This window comes from Crassostrea angulata, chromosome 5 (genome assembly GCF_025612915.1).
Source record: "Crassostrea angulata isolate pt1a10 chromosome 5, ASM2561291v2, whole genome shotgun sequence".
Classification (NCBI taxonomy): Eukaryota; Metazoa; Mollusca; class Bivalvia; order Ostreida; family Ostreidae; genus Magallana; species Magallana angulata.
Window position 1 is genome coordinate 17,664,157 of NC_069115.1, and position 15,281 is coordinate 17,679,437.

Below are 15,281 nucleotides of genomic sequence, written 5' to 3' on the forward strand. Positions count from 1 at the left end.
ATAACTGCTGAGAATGTTACCATTGTATACTTGGAAGGCTGTGCAATATTTGTCCTTTGGGATTAATTAAACCTTCCACAGGAAGAAAATCCTAAGCTTTATCTTTATCTGTCACATTGAGATTAATTACTGCACTGCCTGTGTCTGCAAATGAACTTTGTTTTGAAGTTAAGGTCAATTTTAAATGATGTGTAGTATTGCATGTGTACATTCTTTGAAATATGGATTTAAAATATAATATTCATACTTTATTTTGGTTAAAATACCGTACACAATGATTTATGATAATTTTATTGAATTCTAAAATCAAGATATATATTAAGATATCCTTTTTCACTATTTTATTAACTATTTATTTTATTTTTTTCTGCCTTAATGCTATTAATTTTAACAGGTAATCAGATAATAACCCCATTCTGTCATTTCTGAAGAAAAATATCTTATTGTAAATTTAGAAGAAAAGGATGAGAGAGCAGAACAATTAATCCCCTGGGATTAATTGTCTTGCCTGCTGCAGAAAATTTAGAGGCTTATCTCTATCTGTCATATGAAGATTAATGAACACCTTTGTCTGCAACTGATGTTTGTTTTGAAGTTGAGGTCAACCCTGGGTGATACAATGTATTTGCATTCACTGAAGGCTTGTATTTTATAAAACACCTGATTAAATCTTTATTAAATACACATTTAATTTAGTTTTTTTTATAAGACATGAGGTTATCCCTGTTTTATGCAGATACAAGGTTACTATTTAGAGTTTTTGGACATTTAGGAATTGTCTTGAAATTTTAAAAATACAGTTGTTACTTATAATTTTCATATTTTTTTTTTACCACCTTATATATATTGCAGTTCTTTACATCTTATGACGGGCATTTATTTTTCATAATTGTTAATATAAAGAGGGTGGAATTCAAAGTTTTTTTCACTTCTCTATATTAATTGTCATAGCGGGGCCCTTCCTGACTGGTCAGTTTTCTAGTTGGGTTTTAAAAGACCATTAACATGATAAATAAACAATAAAAATTTCAAAATTTTGATATCTGTTAATTTCAGCCTGACAAATTTGAAATAACAGCAGACTTCAGTCGTTTAAACCTTCTGGTGATGAAGATTGAAGAAACGGATGGAATGAAACAAGCTCATAAGATTGCCACGGCAACCATGTGTTCTGCTAAAGTCCAAGCCACCATAGGTACTCTACTGTTGACTTGACTATTGATAATAAAAGGAGTTTATAGATAAATACCGGTAACAATCTTATGGAAAAAACAATAATGTTGAATCAGAATGAATTTTAGAAGTAAGCATATTTTTCTAATTAAAAGTGTATGGTCATGTTATATAATCATAAGGTGAAAAATTTACATACAATATTTTATGTATTTTGAAATTTTCATGTATCTTGCAAAAGTGTCATGCTTTAATAAGTACATACTGTGGAATCATTAAAATTCATGGTGGCTCCATTTCGTGGTATTCGTGGGTAGCCCTCTGCCACAAATATATATTCTCAATTGAAAAAATTTTTTGAAAGAGTTTGGTTATTTTACTGTAACTGAAAATGAAGCATCCACAAAATTACATCATTCCCCACAAATAAGCAAAAAACACAGAATCCACAAAATTTGGCCCCCATTGATTTAAAAGATTCCACAGTACGGTACTTTGTTTGCAAAACATTACACTACTACATGTATCATGATATTTGTGTCTGACAGACAAGGACTGGGATGTGTCGGGTTCTCTGGGCGGCTTCCACATCATGGACGTGTCTGCAGACGACATAAAACACCAGAATGTGTTCAGTGTGGGAACGGACTCGATGCTCTCTCATGAGCTTCCACTCCATGACATCATGTACAAAACTGCCCAGGAGTCCATGTTCTTCACCAACCAGGATCAGAAAGAGGCGTTCAGCTTCCGTCTTCTGAAGGGCATGCAGCAGACGACAACTCTGCAAGACATGAATGTATTTGAGTCACCGAGGTTGCGAAATATTTCAGGACAAGATGAGAAAGCGATGAATGTGACTCTGGCAATGGCGTCTATTTGTTATGTGCATTCACCTAAACTGCTCCATGACATCGCAGAGTGCTTTTCTGACTTTAAAGATTACACCACTAAAGTGGCGACATCTCTCAAGTCGGCTGCTTCAGAAGTAGCTACTAAGATAGTGAACAAGAGGGCATCGGACACTTTTATGCTCGGAAGTCTTTCAAATATACATGATAGTACTTTTTATTCCAACCAATCATTGGATGATACTAGTCAGTTTGAAAATTTCAGTGAAGAACCTGGAACAAAAGTTGTTCTCAATGCACAACTGGAGACCCCTGTGATAGTTATTCCAAGGAGCTCGTCAAGTTCTGAAGTGCTGGTGGCGCATCTAGGAAAGATCTCCATTGACAATAATGCTCGTGGTGCAAAGGTGGAAGAGGAAATAGAACAAGCAGTGATATATCATGAGAGGTTGAGAGTCGAGGCAAGGGACATGAATTTGTATGTGGTAGATATAGACAATCCGAAATCTAAACAAGATTTCTCTTTTGATCAAAGTGCAATCAACAAGAGTGTGTATAGTCAGAGTGAATGTGGCATTCCTATAATGCATGACACTACGGTGGAAATCGTGATCGATCTTGGTCACACGAATGTTTCAAGGGCGCAAGAAATGGAAACGGTATATCTTGGGGAAGAAACAGCTAGAAGCAGCCCTCAAAATTCTGTGGCCTCACAGAATGTGGTGGAGGTCATGGCGAAAATCTCAACCCCAATCAAACTGGAGCTGTCAAAAGTTGTTTATGAACAAGTATTGCAGACGGTTGATAACTTGACGTATGATGAGAAATCGGCATCCAAAAGTGCTTCCTTTGCGACAACATCGTCAACTAGTTTTGCATCAGTGCAGAAAGACAAAAGCAAGGAAACCCTTTCAGAAATCCCAGAAGACTCTGTAAAGTCTGAGGTGGAAGAAACTCCGAAATCGGACCCAAAAAAAGAGGATTCTGGGATGATAACAAAAATTGCTTTTGAAGTGCCTCTGTTTAATGTCATATTAAAGGGTGATTTTGATGAGGGTGAAAAGGGACTTGTGGATCTAAAACTTCACAACTTTTCAATGGAATTTGAGAAGAGCAATTCCTACAGCACTAATATTGAAATCCAGCTGCAGTCTTTAACAATGCAAGACTTGTTGGCCAGTGAAATATCTGAACACAAATACCTCTTGATTTCAAGGGTGCCAAAGTCAGATGATAAGGAGCATTTGAAACCCAGACTTTTCCTGTCGCATTCTTGCCCGGACAGTACAATCTTGATGCCGACAGCCACACTACCTTCCTCTTTGCCTTCCAGTTTCCATGACAACCTGAGTCATGTGACTAAACCTTTGGCCCCAGGTGGTCCTATGCATGCCTTTCAGTCAGCCACAACTTCTGGGCTCAGAAAACCTGCAGGGTAAGGGAACTTGTATCAGTAATTATGATGTGTATGTTATGTGTATTTGATAATCTTCATGTCAAGATTATTAGCAGGTGAAAAGTTGAGCCTAAGAAAAAATCTTTTCTGACTCATGGTTGAAAATGAAGAAGACATTTTAAGAAATCAAATTAATTTAAATTCTACCTTTCATTTGGTCTTAAGTACAATTACTCATGTGTAACTGTAACTATTATACATTTGAATTGTATCCAATATAGTGTGTTTTTTAATATGAAATCGATTATACTGTGCAATAAATTTTAAGTTTGGGTATAATTTTTCATGAAATCAAATCAAGCTCTATTATACAAAAATGTATCTACTACATGTATTATATTATTATTAATGATAAGAATACCACATTGGTTGGCATCAACTGAATATTTTTTTTTAGTGTTAAAAACTTGTTAAGTAAAAAAATTTGGAATACAAACAGATGGAGGCCAAAAATTATTTCAAAATCTTTGATGTTACGTAATTAAACTTGTGTAACAGTTATAATTTATTTGTAGAAAAGGTTCCTGTCCCCAGACCCCTCCGCCATCCCTGAGAACCTCACGGCGACCATCTGTTGACAGAGCTAATGAAAGGGATGACGTGGTCCACATCAAAGTACAGCTGATTGACAAAAACTCCCCACAGTACACAGAGAAATATGACAGGGTATGTGTCAAAACACAGAGAGGTATGACAGGGTATGTGTCAAAACACAGAGAAAAATGACAGGGTACAGAGAAATATGACAGGGCATGTGTCCAAACACTGAGAAATATGACAAAACACAGAGAAATATGACAGGGCATGAGTCAAAACACAGAGTAATATGACAGGGTATGAGTCAAAACACAGAGAATTATGACAGAGGGGTATGTGTCAAAACACAGAGAAGTATGACAGGGTATTGTCAAAACACATAGAAATATGATAGGGTATGTGTCAAAACACAGAGAAGTATGACAGGGTAAGTGTGAAAACACAGAGAAAAATGACAGGGCATGTGTCAAAACACAGAGAAATATGACAAGGTATGTGTCAAAACACAGAGATATATGACAGGGTATGTGTCAAAACACAGAGATATATGACAGGGCATATGTCAAAACACAGGGAATATATGACAGGGTATGTGTCAAAACACAGAGAACTATAACAGGGCATATGTCAAAACACAGAGAAGTATGACAGAGGGGTATGTGTCAAAACACAGAGAAGTATGACAGGGTATGTGTCAAAAGACAGAGAAATATGACAGGGCATGTATCAAAACACAGAGAAATATAATGACAAAACACAGAGAAATATGACAAGGTATGTGTCAAAACACAGAGAAGTATGACAGGGTATATGTGAAAACACAGAGAAATATGACAGAGGGGTGTGTGTCTCTTGATACATCAGTCCAATTGTCTTAATTTTATTTCTGATTTCCTTGCAGACTAACCGCTTCATTGATGTTGACTTTAACTGTCTGGACGCCAACGTCAATCTACAGACGTGGGTGGTGCTGCTGGATTTCCTGGGGATGGGGGCCAAGATCCCGGACGTCAGTCAGCTGGAGGCCAGCATGGAGAGTGACGTCAGCCTCCCGCTTACCAGTAAGTGTCAATGTTATAGAATTAAGTCAGCCGGTGAATGTTATAGAAATGGGGAAAAATGGTGAATGTAACAGATTGAAATAGAATAAAATTAATGATTACGTATTCTGAAATAAAAATCTTTTCCTCTATTGTTCACATAACAGTTATGGAGAAAAAACCTCATATTCAATACATGTGAAATGGGTACATATTAACATAATGTATTTATGTGTCCAACAAAGGTTTTTAAACAAAACATGTACAAACAGTTAACTGTACAGTCATAGTGTGATATTTGAATTTAGTTTCAGATGAACCTGCGGTCAATTCTGTAGTTAACCTCAAGGTGAAAAGCTTCACTCTAATTCTGAACAAACCTGATTACGAGTTATCTCGAGCCAATGTGAAGCTACTGTCAGCTCATGTGAACCTGAGAGATGAGAACATGGCATTCTCGGGACAGCTGGGTAATCTCTCACTGATCGACAAATCGCCCCACGGCAGTCTGTACAGAGAGAGGTTCATCACCGTCGGGGACCAGGCCTTGGTGTTCGACATTTTCAAGTAATCATCAAATTTCTCTTATTTCATATTAATTTTTCTCATACATAGAATCATTATCATTGATGATGACATAATCAAAGGGCTTAATGATCTGTTATAGTTAGTAGTACATGACTGTTCAACATTCAAAATTTAATAAAAATTCTTATTTTGTATTTTAAAAATTTGAAACATTTTGAAAGTGAGCTAAATAAGTATTCATTAGAAATAAGATTAAATGAAGTTGATTTTGATTTTAAATCTATAGTAGTAGCTGTTGCAGAAAACAGAATTTTTTCTTTTAAATCATGACTGTATCTTAGAAGTCCTTGATACTTTATGCATTCTATCTTTCAAGTGTCTGAATGAAATCTTTATTTTTGTAGATATGGTCCTCCAGACCCTAACCTGGTGAGGGACTGTGACATCAGCGTGAAGCTACAGATGGCCTCGGTGCGCTACATCCACACCAACCGGTTCCAGATGGAGTTTGTGGCGTTCCTCCAACACTTCCTACAGCTCCAGGATGTACTGGGCAGATACCGCGCAGCCTCCGCAGGCAAACGGGTAAAACTAGGATAATACTAGATATTTGGGATTTCAGTTGGGAAAAGGGTAAAAGTAATGCATGTAAAACACTAGATCAACAGGGAACTCAAGATAGAAGAACAAAGATCAAATCACTCAGATATTACATGAGATATATAAATGACTAATAGTATATTAACAGTGTATGCACTAAATACATTCATTTGCATTCATTCACAATTTGTTATGATAGAGTTTGGATGTTTTGTTTTGTGCTCATCAGGTATTTATGATATTTTAATTTCAGTTCAAAATCAATAGTTGTAGTACTAGCCTGAGTATACGCTTTTTCTCTGCCACAGGTGACAGACAAGGCCACAAGAGGAGCCAGGATTAAGCTGGACATCAATGCAGATTCTCCTATCATACTCCTACCCCACAGCTCCAAATCCACAGACATCTTAGTGGCAGACCTAGGGAAGCTGACCATCAACAACTGCTTCATCTACGACGGAGAACCCGGGACTTTGACATTCGAGCAAGATGACAATGGTATGAAGCGAACCAGGTCCCAAGAATCCCTGTCATCCATGGCCAAGTCAGAATCCAGTGAGTTTTCCATGGGCAGTTCCTCTGCTGCCACTGGGATGACTCAGAGCCTGTTTGACAGCTATAACCCGCCAATGGCATCCATGGGGAATCCTATGCTGCAGAGTATCTATGGTAGTCTGGAGCAAGATCAGAGGTCTCCCACTAGCGTTGTAAGGGAAAACTTCGTAATCTATGATCCGACGGAAACAGGAAGTAGACCCAAATCGCCGAGGTCACCAGAGGGAAGCAGCGTAGATCCAGAGTTTTTCCCCGATTCCAGTTCCTTGTTTTACAGTTCATCGAGCATGACGTCCCAGCATCGTTTACGCATGAACGACAGCATGAGGGAGGGGAAGGTGAGGAAGACCCCCTCCACTAGTTCTCTGAATCGGTCAAGGATGATAACTTCCAGGACAGAGGCCGACCATGTGTGTCTGCTTGACATCATGAATATTCATCTGAAGGACATGAACTTGTACTCAGCCGAGCGCGTCAACAAGCACAGCTATGATGGGAGTGGGCAGGACCTGGAGTTCAAATCTTTCATGGTGCAAAAACAGGCAAGTCAGGAGAGAATAAGTAGGAATTCACTCACGTAAATTATTTACAGACATCAAATAAATTTTGTACTGCTGTTCTTCTGATACACATTTACATGAAATTTATGTATTACTGTGATTTGTTTTTTAACTAAAATTGCAGAAAAAGCAAAGTTTTTTTTTGGTCAAAATTGAGTTTTTGGATAAGTCTGCACCACAATTTCAAGTGCTCTTTTATTTGTACATAATTTCCAGTACAATGCTCATATTCAGTAATACACGCTTATAACGAAGTCCCAGGGCAATTTTACTTTGTTATAGGCACAATTTGTTATATCCTTCAAGTTTACAACATGTTATAAAATCCCGGGGAACATGGGGAATGAAAATCACTTTGCTGTAAGCGTCAATTCATTATAAGCGTGTTTTACTGTAACTACTTGTTTAGAAGTGGACTAACTAGCTTCTTATTCTCGGTTGGGAATAAAATAAATTAAATTAATTAATATTGATATTTCTCAATTAATGGTTGACTTTATCACAGGGTGGCAGCCCCCTGAAAGAAAAGATCCAGCTAACACTTGTGGTGGAGAGAAACTTGGAGGGAGACATCAGCCACTCGGCCCCGGACTTCCGCGTCAGTGGCACCCTCTCCTCGGTCCACTGCTCCCTTGACCCCGCCCAGTACCGCCTGGTCAGGGGGATCCTGGACCACAACCTGGGTGAGAAACTCCCACAGTTCCAGCAGCAACTGATGGCCCATCTGATGGACCCAGTCATTGATGTATGTATTTACTGAGTACTATGTAACAGCAAAACCACTTTAAATTAATTCAGGCTTACTAGAATGATGTCAAAATTTAATTTAATTTTTCAAATTTAGAACTGTATATAATAATATTATAAACTTATCGGATAAAATGAACTGCAGTTATATTCAACCAAAATCGCTTGGTCATTGCTTGGTCCTGATGCTGAATTTTAGTTTACTTGTTTACTTGTAAAAATTGTGGCTCTGTCTCTGAATTTAAGATAATGTCTATGTAAATCAGTTTAAGCAATATGAGCTGCAATTTTCATGTTGAATTTTTTTCGTACGAAAAGGCGGTTTTCTTCTTAAATGACAAAAAAACATGGTTTTAAATTTCTGTAAGCTGTATTTTTGTGGGAGAAGCCTTTATTGGAGCAAAATTGAATTACTGTCGTCCTGTACAAAAATTGATTTGCTATATATTCCATATAAGAGAAATCTTTCTTCTGACAAAAATTAATGATTTTTTTCAAACTTTATTCACCATAAAAGTTTAAGTCACATGCACACTTATCATACTAGCAGGTTTCTGCAGCAAAATAAAATTCTAAACAATACAGCTCATATTGCTTTTACTAATGATTGTGATTTCTGATAGATGAAAACTAAAATGCAATAATGTCCTCTCCCCGTTTTCTTTTTTTTCGGGGGGGGGGGGGGGGTTGAAGCCCTCTCCAGAAAATGTCAGATTAAAAAAAATCGGAGAGGGCTACATTATGGCAGCTTGTGAAAACTTCTCCACTGAATTTATACTACTCTAAACTTACACATTATTTAATAAATGTAAAACACATATGTAAATGTTCAAATTAATTTTGTCTTCAAATGCTATTCATTTTAAGTCTGAAAGATCCTAAGATTATTTCCATTTTTACAGACGGTGCTAAGTGGAAAAGTATGGCAGGGCATTGCTATGGCGATTGATCTCAACAATGTGACTGTGGAGCTGTTGTTGGCTCATGCCGACGGTCAGGAGTGTCCTGAGCAGTCATTGGCTAAGCTGGATTTCATCTGCTCCACCCTTAAATTTGACAGTTATTCTGACCAATCAAAAGACATAGATCTGGTGTCAAACGAAATTGTCATCAGTGACACAAGATTCAGAGGTTAGCATCACAATATTCTAACTATTAGATAACAATTTAGCTAAAAAGAGTAGTATTATGTAATAATAATACTTGAAGGCAAATAATTCTTATTAAAATTTCATCTTTAATTTCTCATATGACATATTCAGATATCAACATGTGCTTTTAATTAATATAGATTTTTTCATATTCAGTCTGCATTTACTGGAAGCTCTTTTGAGAAAACTTTGCAATAAAACTATGCCACTTGTATAAATTAAATGCATGCTGGAGCTTTAAAACTCGAGACTTGAACAGTAAAGCTATATATAGCTACAATTGCCTTCTCTCTCACACACAGACGCCCCAGTGAACGTCCGTCCCAATGTGTTTGAGAAGATCCTACAGCCCGGCCCACGGGGTAAGAAGTCCAAGACGTTCCAGCTAGAGCTCCACTACCGAGCGACCCAGGAGTCCAACAAGTTCTCCGTCATCCTCAACAACATGAAGGTCATGTGTATCTTTGACTGGATTCTGTCCATCCGGGACTTCCTCATGGAGAGTCCCGACGATCCGTTCAAACAAGGTTTGACTTCTTTATACTTTCTTGCTATTTTCAGTAATTTGAAACAGTTTTTGGGGTAGATCCAACTATAGAAAAGGTTTTAGAGCTTTAATTTATAGGAATAAAAAGTAATTTTGGTGGATTCATTAAGAAATGATTAAGTTTGAAAAATAACTGTTACTGTAGTGGGTTTTTTTTTCGCAAGAGGAATCCAAGTTTATCAAGGTGCAAACTGATCATGAGTTGAGGGTGATGTAAAGTTCTGTGTAAAGTTGTTTTAATATGTGTAAAGATGAAATGGTGAAAGACTATTCTAAGACTTGGTTGAATTTTTTGGGGGAAAGGGAGGAAAAAGAGTGGGTGTTTTTGATTGGGCTGGAATAATTTTCATTAAAAGTAGAAATTTTGATATATCATATAGAAAAAGAAGTTGCGTCAGGTGATGTGGAGATGGCTTCCCCAGAGGTCAGCAGACAGTCGTCCCGGGATTCCACCAAGACCACCAGCCCACTGACGGTGTCCAGTGGAATCATGACCAAGCGTGGACCCATCGTGGAGGAGGTAACCGCTTTGGAACAGTGTTTAGTGTATAGACTGATGAATTTCTCAGATAAACTGGCCGGTTAAAATTTGCTAAAAAGTATCTTAAGTTTATTTTTTTTTTTACTGTACATTTTGATTTTGTTTGCACTATAAGTCAAGTGATGTTTAGATGAAATCATTCTGTCGTACAGTTTATATGCCATTGTTTTGTTCATAAAGGTCATTTCAGTCAAAACTTCATAATCATGTAAAGGAATGAGTGTAGATATATATTCAAGATATTTTGATGTTTTGTCAAATTTTAAACAAATTGAATGTAATATTAATACTAAAATCAGACAATATAGGGTAACTATGCAAAGGAATACTGAAACTAAGGGTCCACAATTTTTTAATCATTCACATTATGTAATCATTATGGTATACATGTTCCTGATTGTGTGTTATTGTACCAGGTGGAGGTGCCATTTGAGATGAAGCTGAACGTGTCAGACACCCAGTTTATTGTGGTTGAGGATAGCACCACCTGGGATACCAATGCCGTCATCCTCAAAGTATGCCCCTCACTCACCTATATAGATATGATTTATGATGACCAAGATATTATCTGGTGGTTGAAAGATTTGATAGTTATCGCTGACAGAAATTTAACCAGTTGACAACTGACACTGAGATGTTTACTTTACCTGTGAAAAAGATATAATAATTGTTGAAAATTTTAAATAATTATATAGGACTAAATGTAAGGTGTCTAAGTAGCGTAGTGGACCATGCACTCGCTTTTCACCACTGCGACACGAGTTCGATCCTCGTGATCGACAGTGGTGGTATGTGATAGGGTATGGCGGTCGCCCGCTTGGTCACGTGGGTTCTCTCCGGGTACTCCGGCTTCTTCCCACACCAATGACCCTCTCGTGCTAACATCCGTGCCAACGAGTTGTAGAACTTGACAATGTTTATTTATCGTTGTAAAATAAAGTTCAATGATGATTCAATTACTGTAAGTAAAATTTTACTAAAATTTAAAATTTCTCTGGTTATCCGTGTACAGAGCACAGCCATACTGAATTTCCGTCCCAAGGCCCAGGACAAGATCCTGTCGTGCACTCTCCAGTCTTTGGAGGTATTTTCCTGCTCTCTGACAGCCGAGGAGGAGACTGCACAGTCCATCATTGATCCACTGACCATCCACGTTGACCTAAACGCCAATCCACTCCCCAAACACAAGCTGTCCAGCTCCGGGGGGCTGCTGGAGGCCTCACAGGTCCACCAGAAGAACCTGGTGTTAGAGGTAATGTAAAAACAGTATAGTTTGTGGGCGGGGTGCCAGTTTTCGGGAATTTTATGTGTTATGCAAGGTTCTGGTATATGTCAGACTCTGGTACATTGTACATTGTACTGCATTAACAAGTCGACAAACCTTTTGGTCACTTTTCCCTTTTTCGAGAATTGATCAACACTTTTGGTTTATAACAATATTGTACTAGTGTCTACATACTTTTCATAAGTTTTACAACAACTATGAATGTTTATTTATTTAACATAATATTATTGTTCTCTCCTTTGTGCTTCAGGTTACATTCAATGTTATGAACATTCGCTTGTCATACATTGACATGAAGATGTTCCTTGCCATCTTGAATTCCATCCCGCAGCAAGCTCTGAAGGCTCAGCAGCATGAAAAACCAACTGATAAAACCTACCAAGGTAGTGCATGGCTATTAGATATAGAATTACTGTAAGAAACTCTCTGTACTTTGTCCAGAGATATCATCTCTTTGAACAGAAAGTAATTCTTAATAAACTACAAGACCCTTCACCCCTCCATAAAATCATTTTTTATTCAAAATTTCATTGATTTATGCCAGCTCATTGCATCTGCAGTTTTAATGCCAGTATATTTGCCAAACTAGATAAGTAAACCTTGTAGAGTTACATTATTCAAATTTTTGTAAATAAATGTAGTCATTCGCAATTTTTCAGACATCAGATTCTTTTACCATTGATTACATATTACATTATATTAATATGTGTTTGTAATAAGTAATGAAACCTAATGTAATACATTTTGCCTTTACTCTGCAGCTAACAAGCTGTCCAGTCTGTATGATATGGGATTCAGTACGGAGGACTGTAAGAAGGCCCTGGACCTCAACAAGATGAATCTGACAGAGGCGGCCTTGTGGCTGACAGAGAATGTCACCCCAGAGGAGAGGAGCAAACCAGAGGAGGGGGGACTTAATATCACAGGGATAGATGTAAGTGTGAGGGGTCCAAGGAGGGGGGACTCAATATTACAGACAGATAGATGTGTGAGGGGCCTAAGGAGGGGGACCCAGTATAATAGGTCTGGAATAGATGTAAGATGGTATTACAAGGATAGATACAACTAAGAGGGGCCCAGGGAGGAGAAAACGGAATTGAACGTCATATTTTACATTTTTCAAAGTTAATACAGTACTATGATCTTGGAGGTGCACTCATTTTAAAATCTATTAATATGAATTAATATCAGGTCTGGAAAAAAATCACCTGCTTTCAGTGTAATATTTCATTCCTATAATTCATTTTTCTTCAGGTAAAGTCTTCCACAGTGTGCGTGTGTCTAATTGACGACTGTGGCGACTCTGATGTACCGCTTGCGGAGATCGCGTTCAGCTCCATCCAGTTCTCTCAGCAGCTCTCGCCTCGCCAGGAGGGACTCGCTTCCTTCCTTCTGACCGGCGACTATTACAACAGGAAACTCTCCGGCTGGGAACCTTTCCTAGAGCAATGGAAGTAAGACACTGTTTGGATTCTTTTTCAGGGCTCCACATAAAAATGAAGGAGGTTTGCAAGAATTCAAAAAAATCAAATTAATGTAAATGACTCTACTGTACTATAGTAGATTTTTCATACAATTTTTGAGGCATTTTGAATCACAGAATAGTGAATAGTAAGACCTAGAAATCACTGTTTATAAAAAAGTACATGTATTATTTACAGTACCAGATATTTACCAGTAAAAATGTAAATGCAGTTAACATCCGCCATGTAAAAGCAGTTGCATTTTATTTAGATGTACAGTATATTCTTTTACAAAGATGTACAACATAGTACATTGTAGTTAGATATAGATTTCATTAGGTAGACAATATTATTTTCTAGTTAATTCGGAAATATAGAATGATATTTTATGACTTGCGTGTACTTGTATGTACGTCTAGAAATGTTGTAAAGAAATGAGTCCACAATTACAGGTGTCGCTGTGAGTGGAAACAGTACTACCAGAACACGGAGAAGAAGACAGCCGTACAGATCAGTGGTAATAATGGTTATCTATTATAATTACAATATTGAGAATACTTGTTCAAATCTTCATATCTTTGTGTAGGTTATTAATTCATATTAAGTTTTGGAAGCTCAGAGACTCTGTTCATGTCCCAGTCAAGTTTCAGTTTTTTACCTCTTAACTAGACTAAGTACCGTAACACTGTTTTTCATAGTCATGTCGTTACTTAATATGTTCAACTTAGAAGATAGAAGAAAATAGGGAATAGGGAAATAGGGATTAGACATTTTTTAAGAACATCGCTATAAATAATTAAAACACTTTCAAATTGTTGGTCAACTTCTGATTTCATTGATATTTTGTCTCCCCAGCCCAGGATGTCCTGAATCTGAACCTGACCAGTACCCTGCTGGAGCTTTACAACCAGACCAAGATGACCTGGTCCGAGGACTACTACAGGCAGGGCGTGTAAGTCAACGGTCGTAGGCCAACAAGTAATATTAAATGTATTGGATGTCAGGCACTGCCACATTAGGTCAAAAAAGTTTAACGAGCTTCAGTCGTTTTTTTTTTTTAAACGCTGTCGCATTGACTAATTCTATCGAAAGGGGAATAACTCAATTTTCAGTTTAAAGTTAAAGTTATTTTCAAATTGATATAAGAATAATTTTAATCAAATATAATACCCGCCTGCCTCATTTTATTTTGGAACTTTTTGGCCAGAGAATGAATACATTTATTTTTTGGGGCTAACAGCCTATTTCTGGAGATAATTGAAGGAATGAAATGTTGTTTCTGTGTACATGAATATATTGATTGCTTAGAGAATACATTGTACTAGGTTCAATTGAGGAAATTAATAAAGACTTGGCAACTGTGTTTCATTTTTCTGACAGTGTAAAGTTTTGTAGTTTTCCTCTGACTTTTGTAATTAACCAAAATGTCAAGTGTATTGCAGAAAAGATCATAATAAATGTTAATGAACAGATTCAAGGTCAATTTGTATTACCTTTTAGTTCATAACATGTAAATATTCCTCATCTATTTGTTTTAATGGACGAAAAGCAAGATTAGTTTGTATTGTATTCTGAAAATATTTCATTCGGTTTCTTAGCCCAGCGAATTCTCAGAACCTTGCCCACCCATTAAGTCGCACCACCGTAAGTTGTCAGAGGCGACGGGTCCCATTTGTTCCCTTTGTGCTGTCCAATGAGACTGGCTGTACTTTGTGGTTCACCACGGTAACCACCACACCAAGGTAAGTCAAAGCAACCAATCAGGTGGCGGGCTGGTTACTGTTAATTTGTATGTAATATATGTACATTTAGAGAAATTTCTTGTATAATGCTCGGATAAGACATGCTCAATATGATTTCACAGTTTTGTAGTACATATCAAACACATTTTTACTATTTAAAAGTTTAACAGTAAAAACAAAGAAGAAAAGGTTTGAATAAAATGCATTTCTGTCAAGTAATTTAAACTGCCATTAGGCCATTTATTCTTAATAATACAGCAAACAAACTTTAACCATTTCACATAGAATTTTTAATCTTTTACAGATCTGGGAGAAGGAAGTCTCAGAAGGATGATCATTACATCCAGGCAGCAGAGTGGAAGAAGGTGGAGTCGGGTGAGAAGATGCCGTTCTTCTTCCACAACAAGGAGAAAAACCGGCACGAGGTAAAAGAATTTTTAAATTGAATGTAAAATAACACAATGTAAAACTATTTCTTTTGTAAAGACTGCACAGCGTAAAATGA

At 37.2% G+C, this 15,281-nt stretch overlaps 1 protein-coding gene across 1 annotated transcript in view; it reads left to right on the top strand.

Annotated features, from left to right (window-relative positions):
* The window catches only part of LOC128184069 (intermembrane lipid transfer protein VPS13D-like), an 87,574-nt gene that overhangs the window by 39,318 nt on the left and 32,975 nt on the right, over positions 1-15,281 (top strand). Inside the window, exons 28-47 of the mRNA XM_052853394.1 lie at positions 1,057-1,195; positions 1,722-3,459; positions 3,996-4,146; positions 4,919-5,078; positions 5,366-5,624; positions 5,990-6,170; positions 6,494-7,282; positions 7,806-8,045; positions 8,950-9,178; positions 9,501-9,725; positions 10,126-10,265; positions 10,703-10,801; positions 11,299-11,538; positions 11,822-11,954; positions 12,333-12,505; positions 12,826-13,025; positions 13,487-13,551; positions 13,890-13,986; positions 14,633-14,776; positions 15,081-15,201. Of these exons, the coding sequence (XP_052709354.1) occupies positions 1,057-1,195; positions 1,722-3,459; positions 3,996-4,146; positions 4,919-5,078; positions 5,366-5,624; positions 5,990-6,170; positions 6,494-7,282; positions 7,806-8,045; positions 8,950-9,178; positions 9,501-9,725; positions 10,126-10,265; positions 10,703-10,801; positions 11,299-11,538; positions 11,822-11,954; positions 12,333-12,505; positions 12,826-13,025; positions 13,487-13,551; positions 13,890-13,986; positions 14,633-14,776; positions 15,081-15,201 (5,523 nt within the window). The remainder of the gene's footprint in view (positions 1-1,056; positions 1,196-1,721; positions 3,460-3,995; positions 4,147-4,918; positions 5,079-5,365; positions 5,625-5,989; positions 6,171-6,493; positions 7,283-7,805; positions 8,046-8,949; positions 9,179-9,500; positions 9,726-10,125; positions 10,266-10,702; positions 10,802-11,298; positions 11,539-11,821; positions 11,955-12,332; positions 12,506-12,825; positions 13,026-13,486; positions 13,552-13,889; positions 13,987-14,632; positions 14,777-15,080; positions 15,202-15,281) is intronic.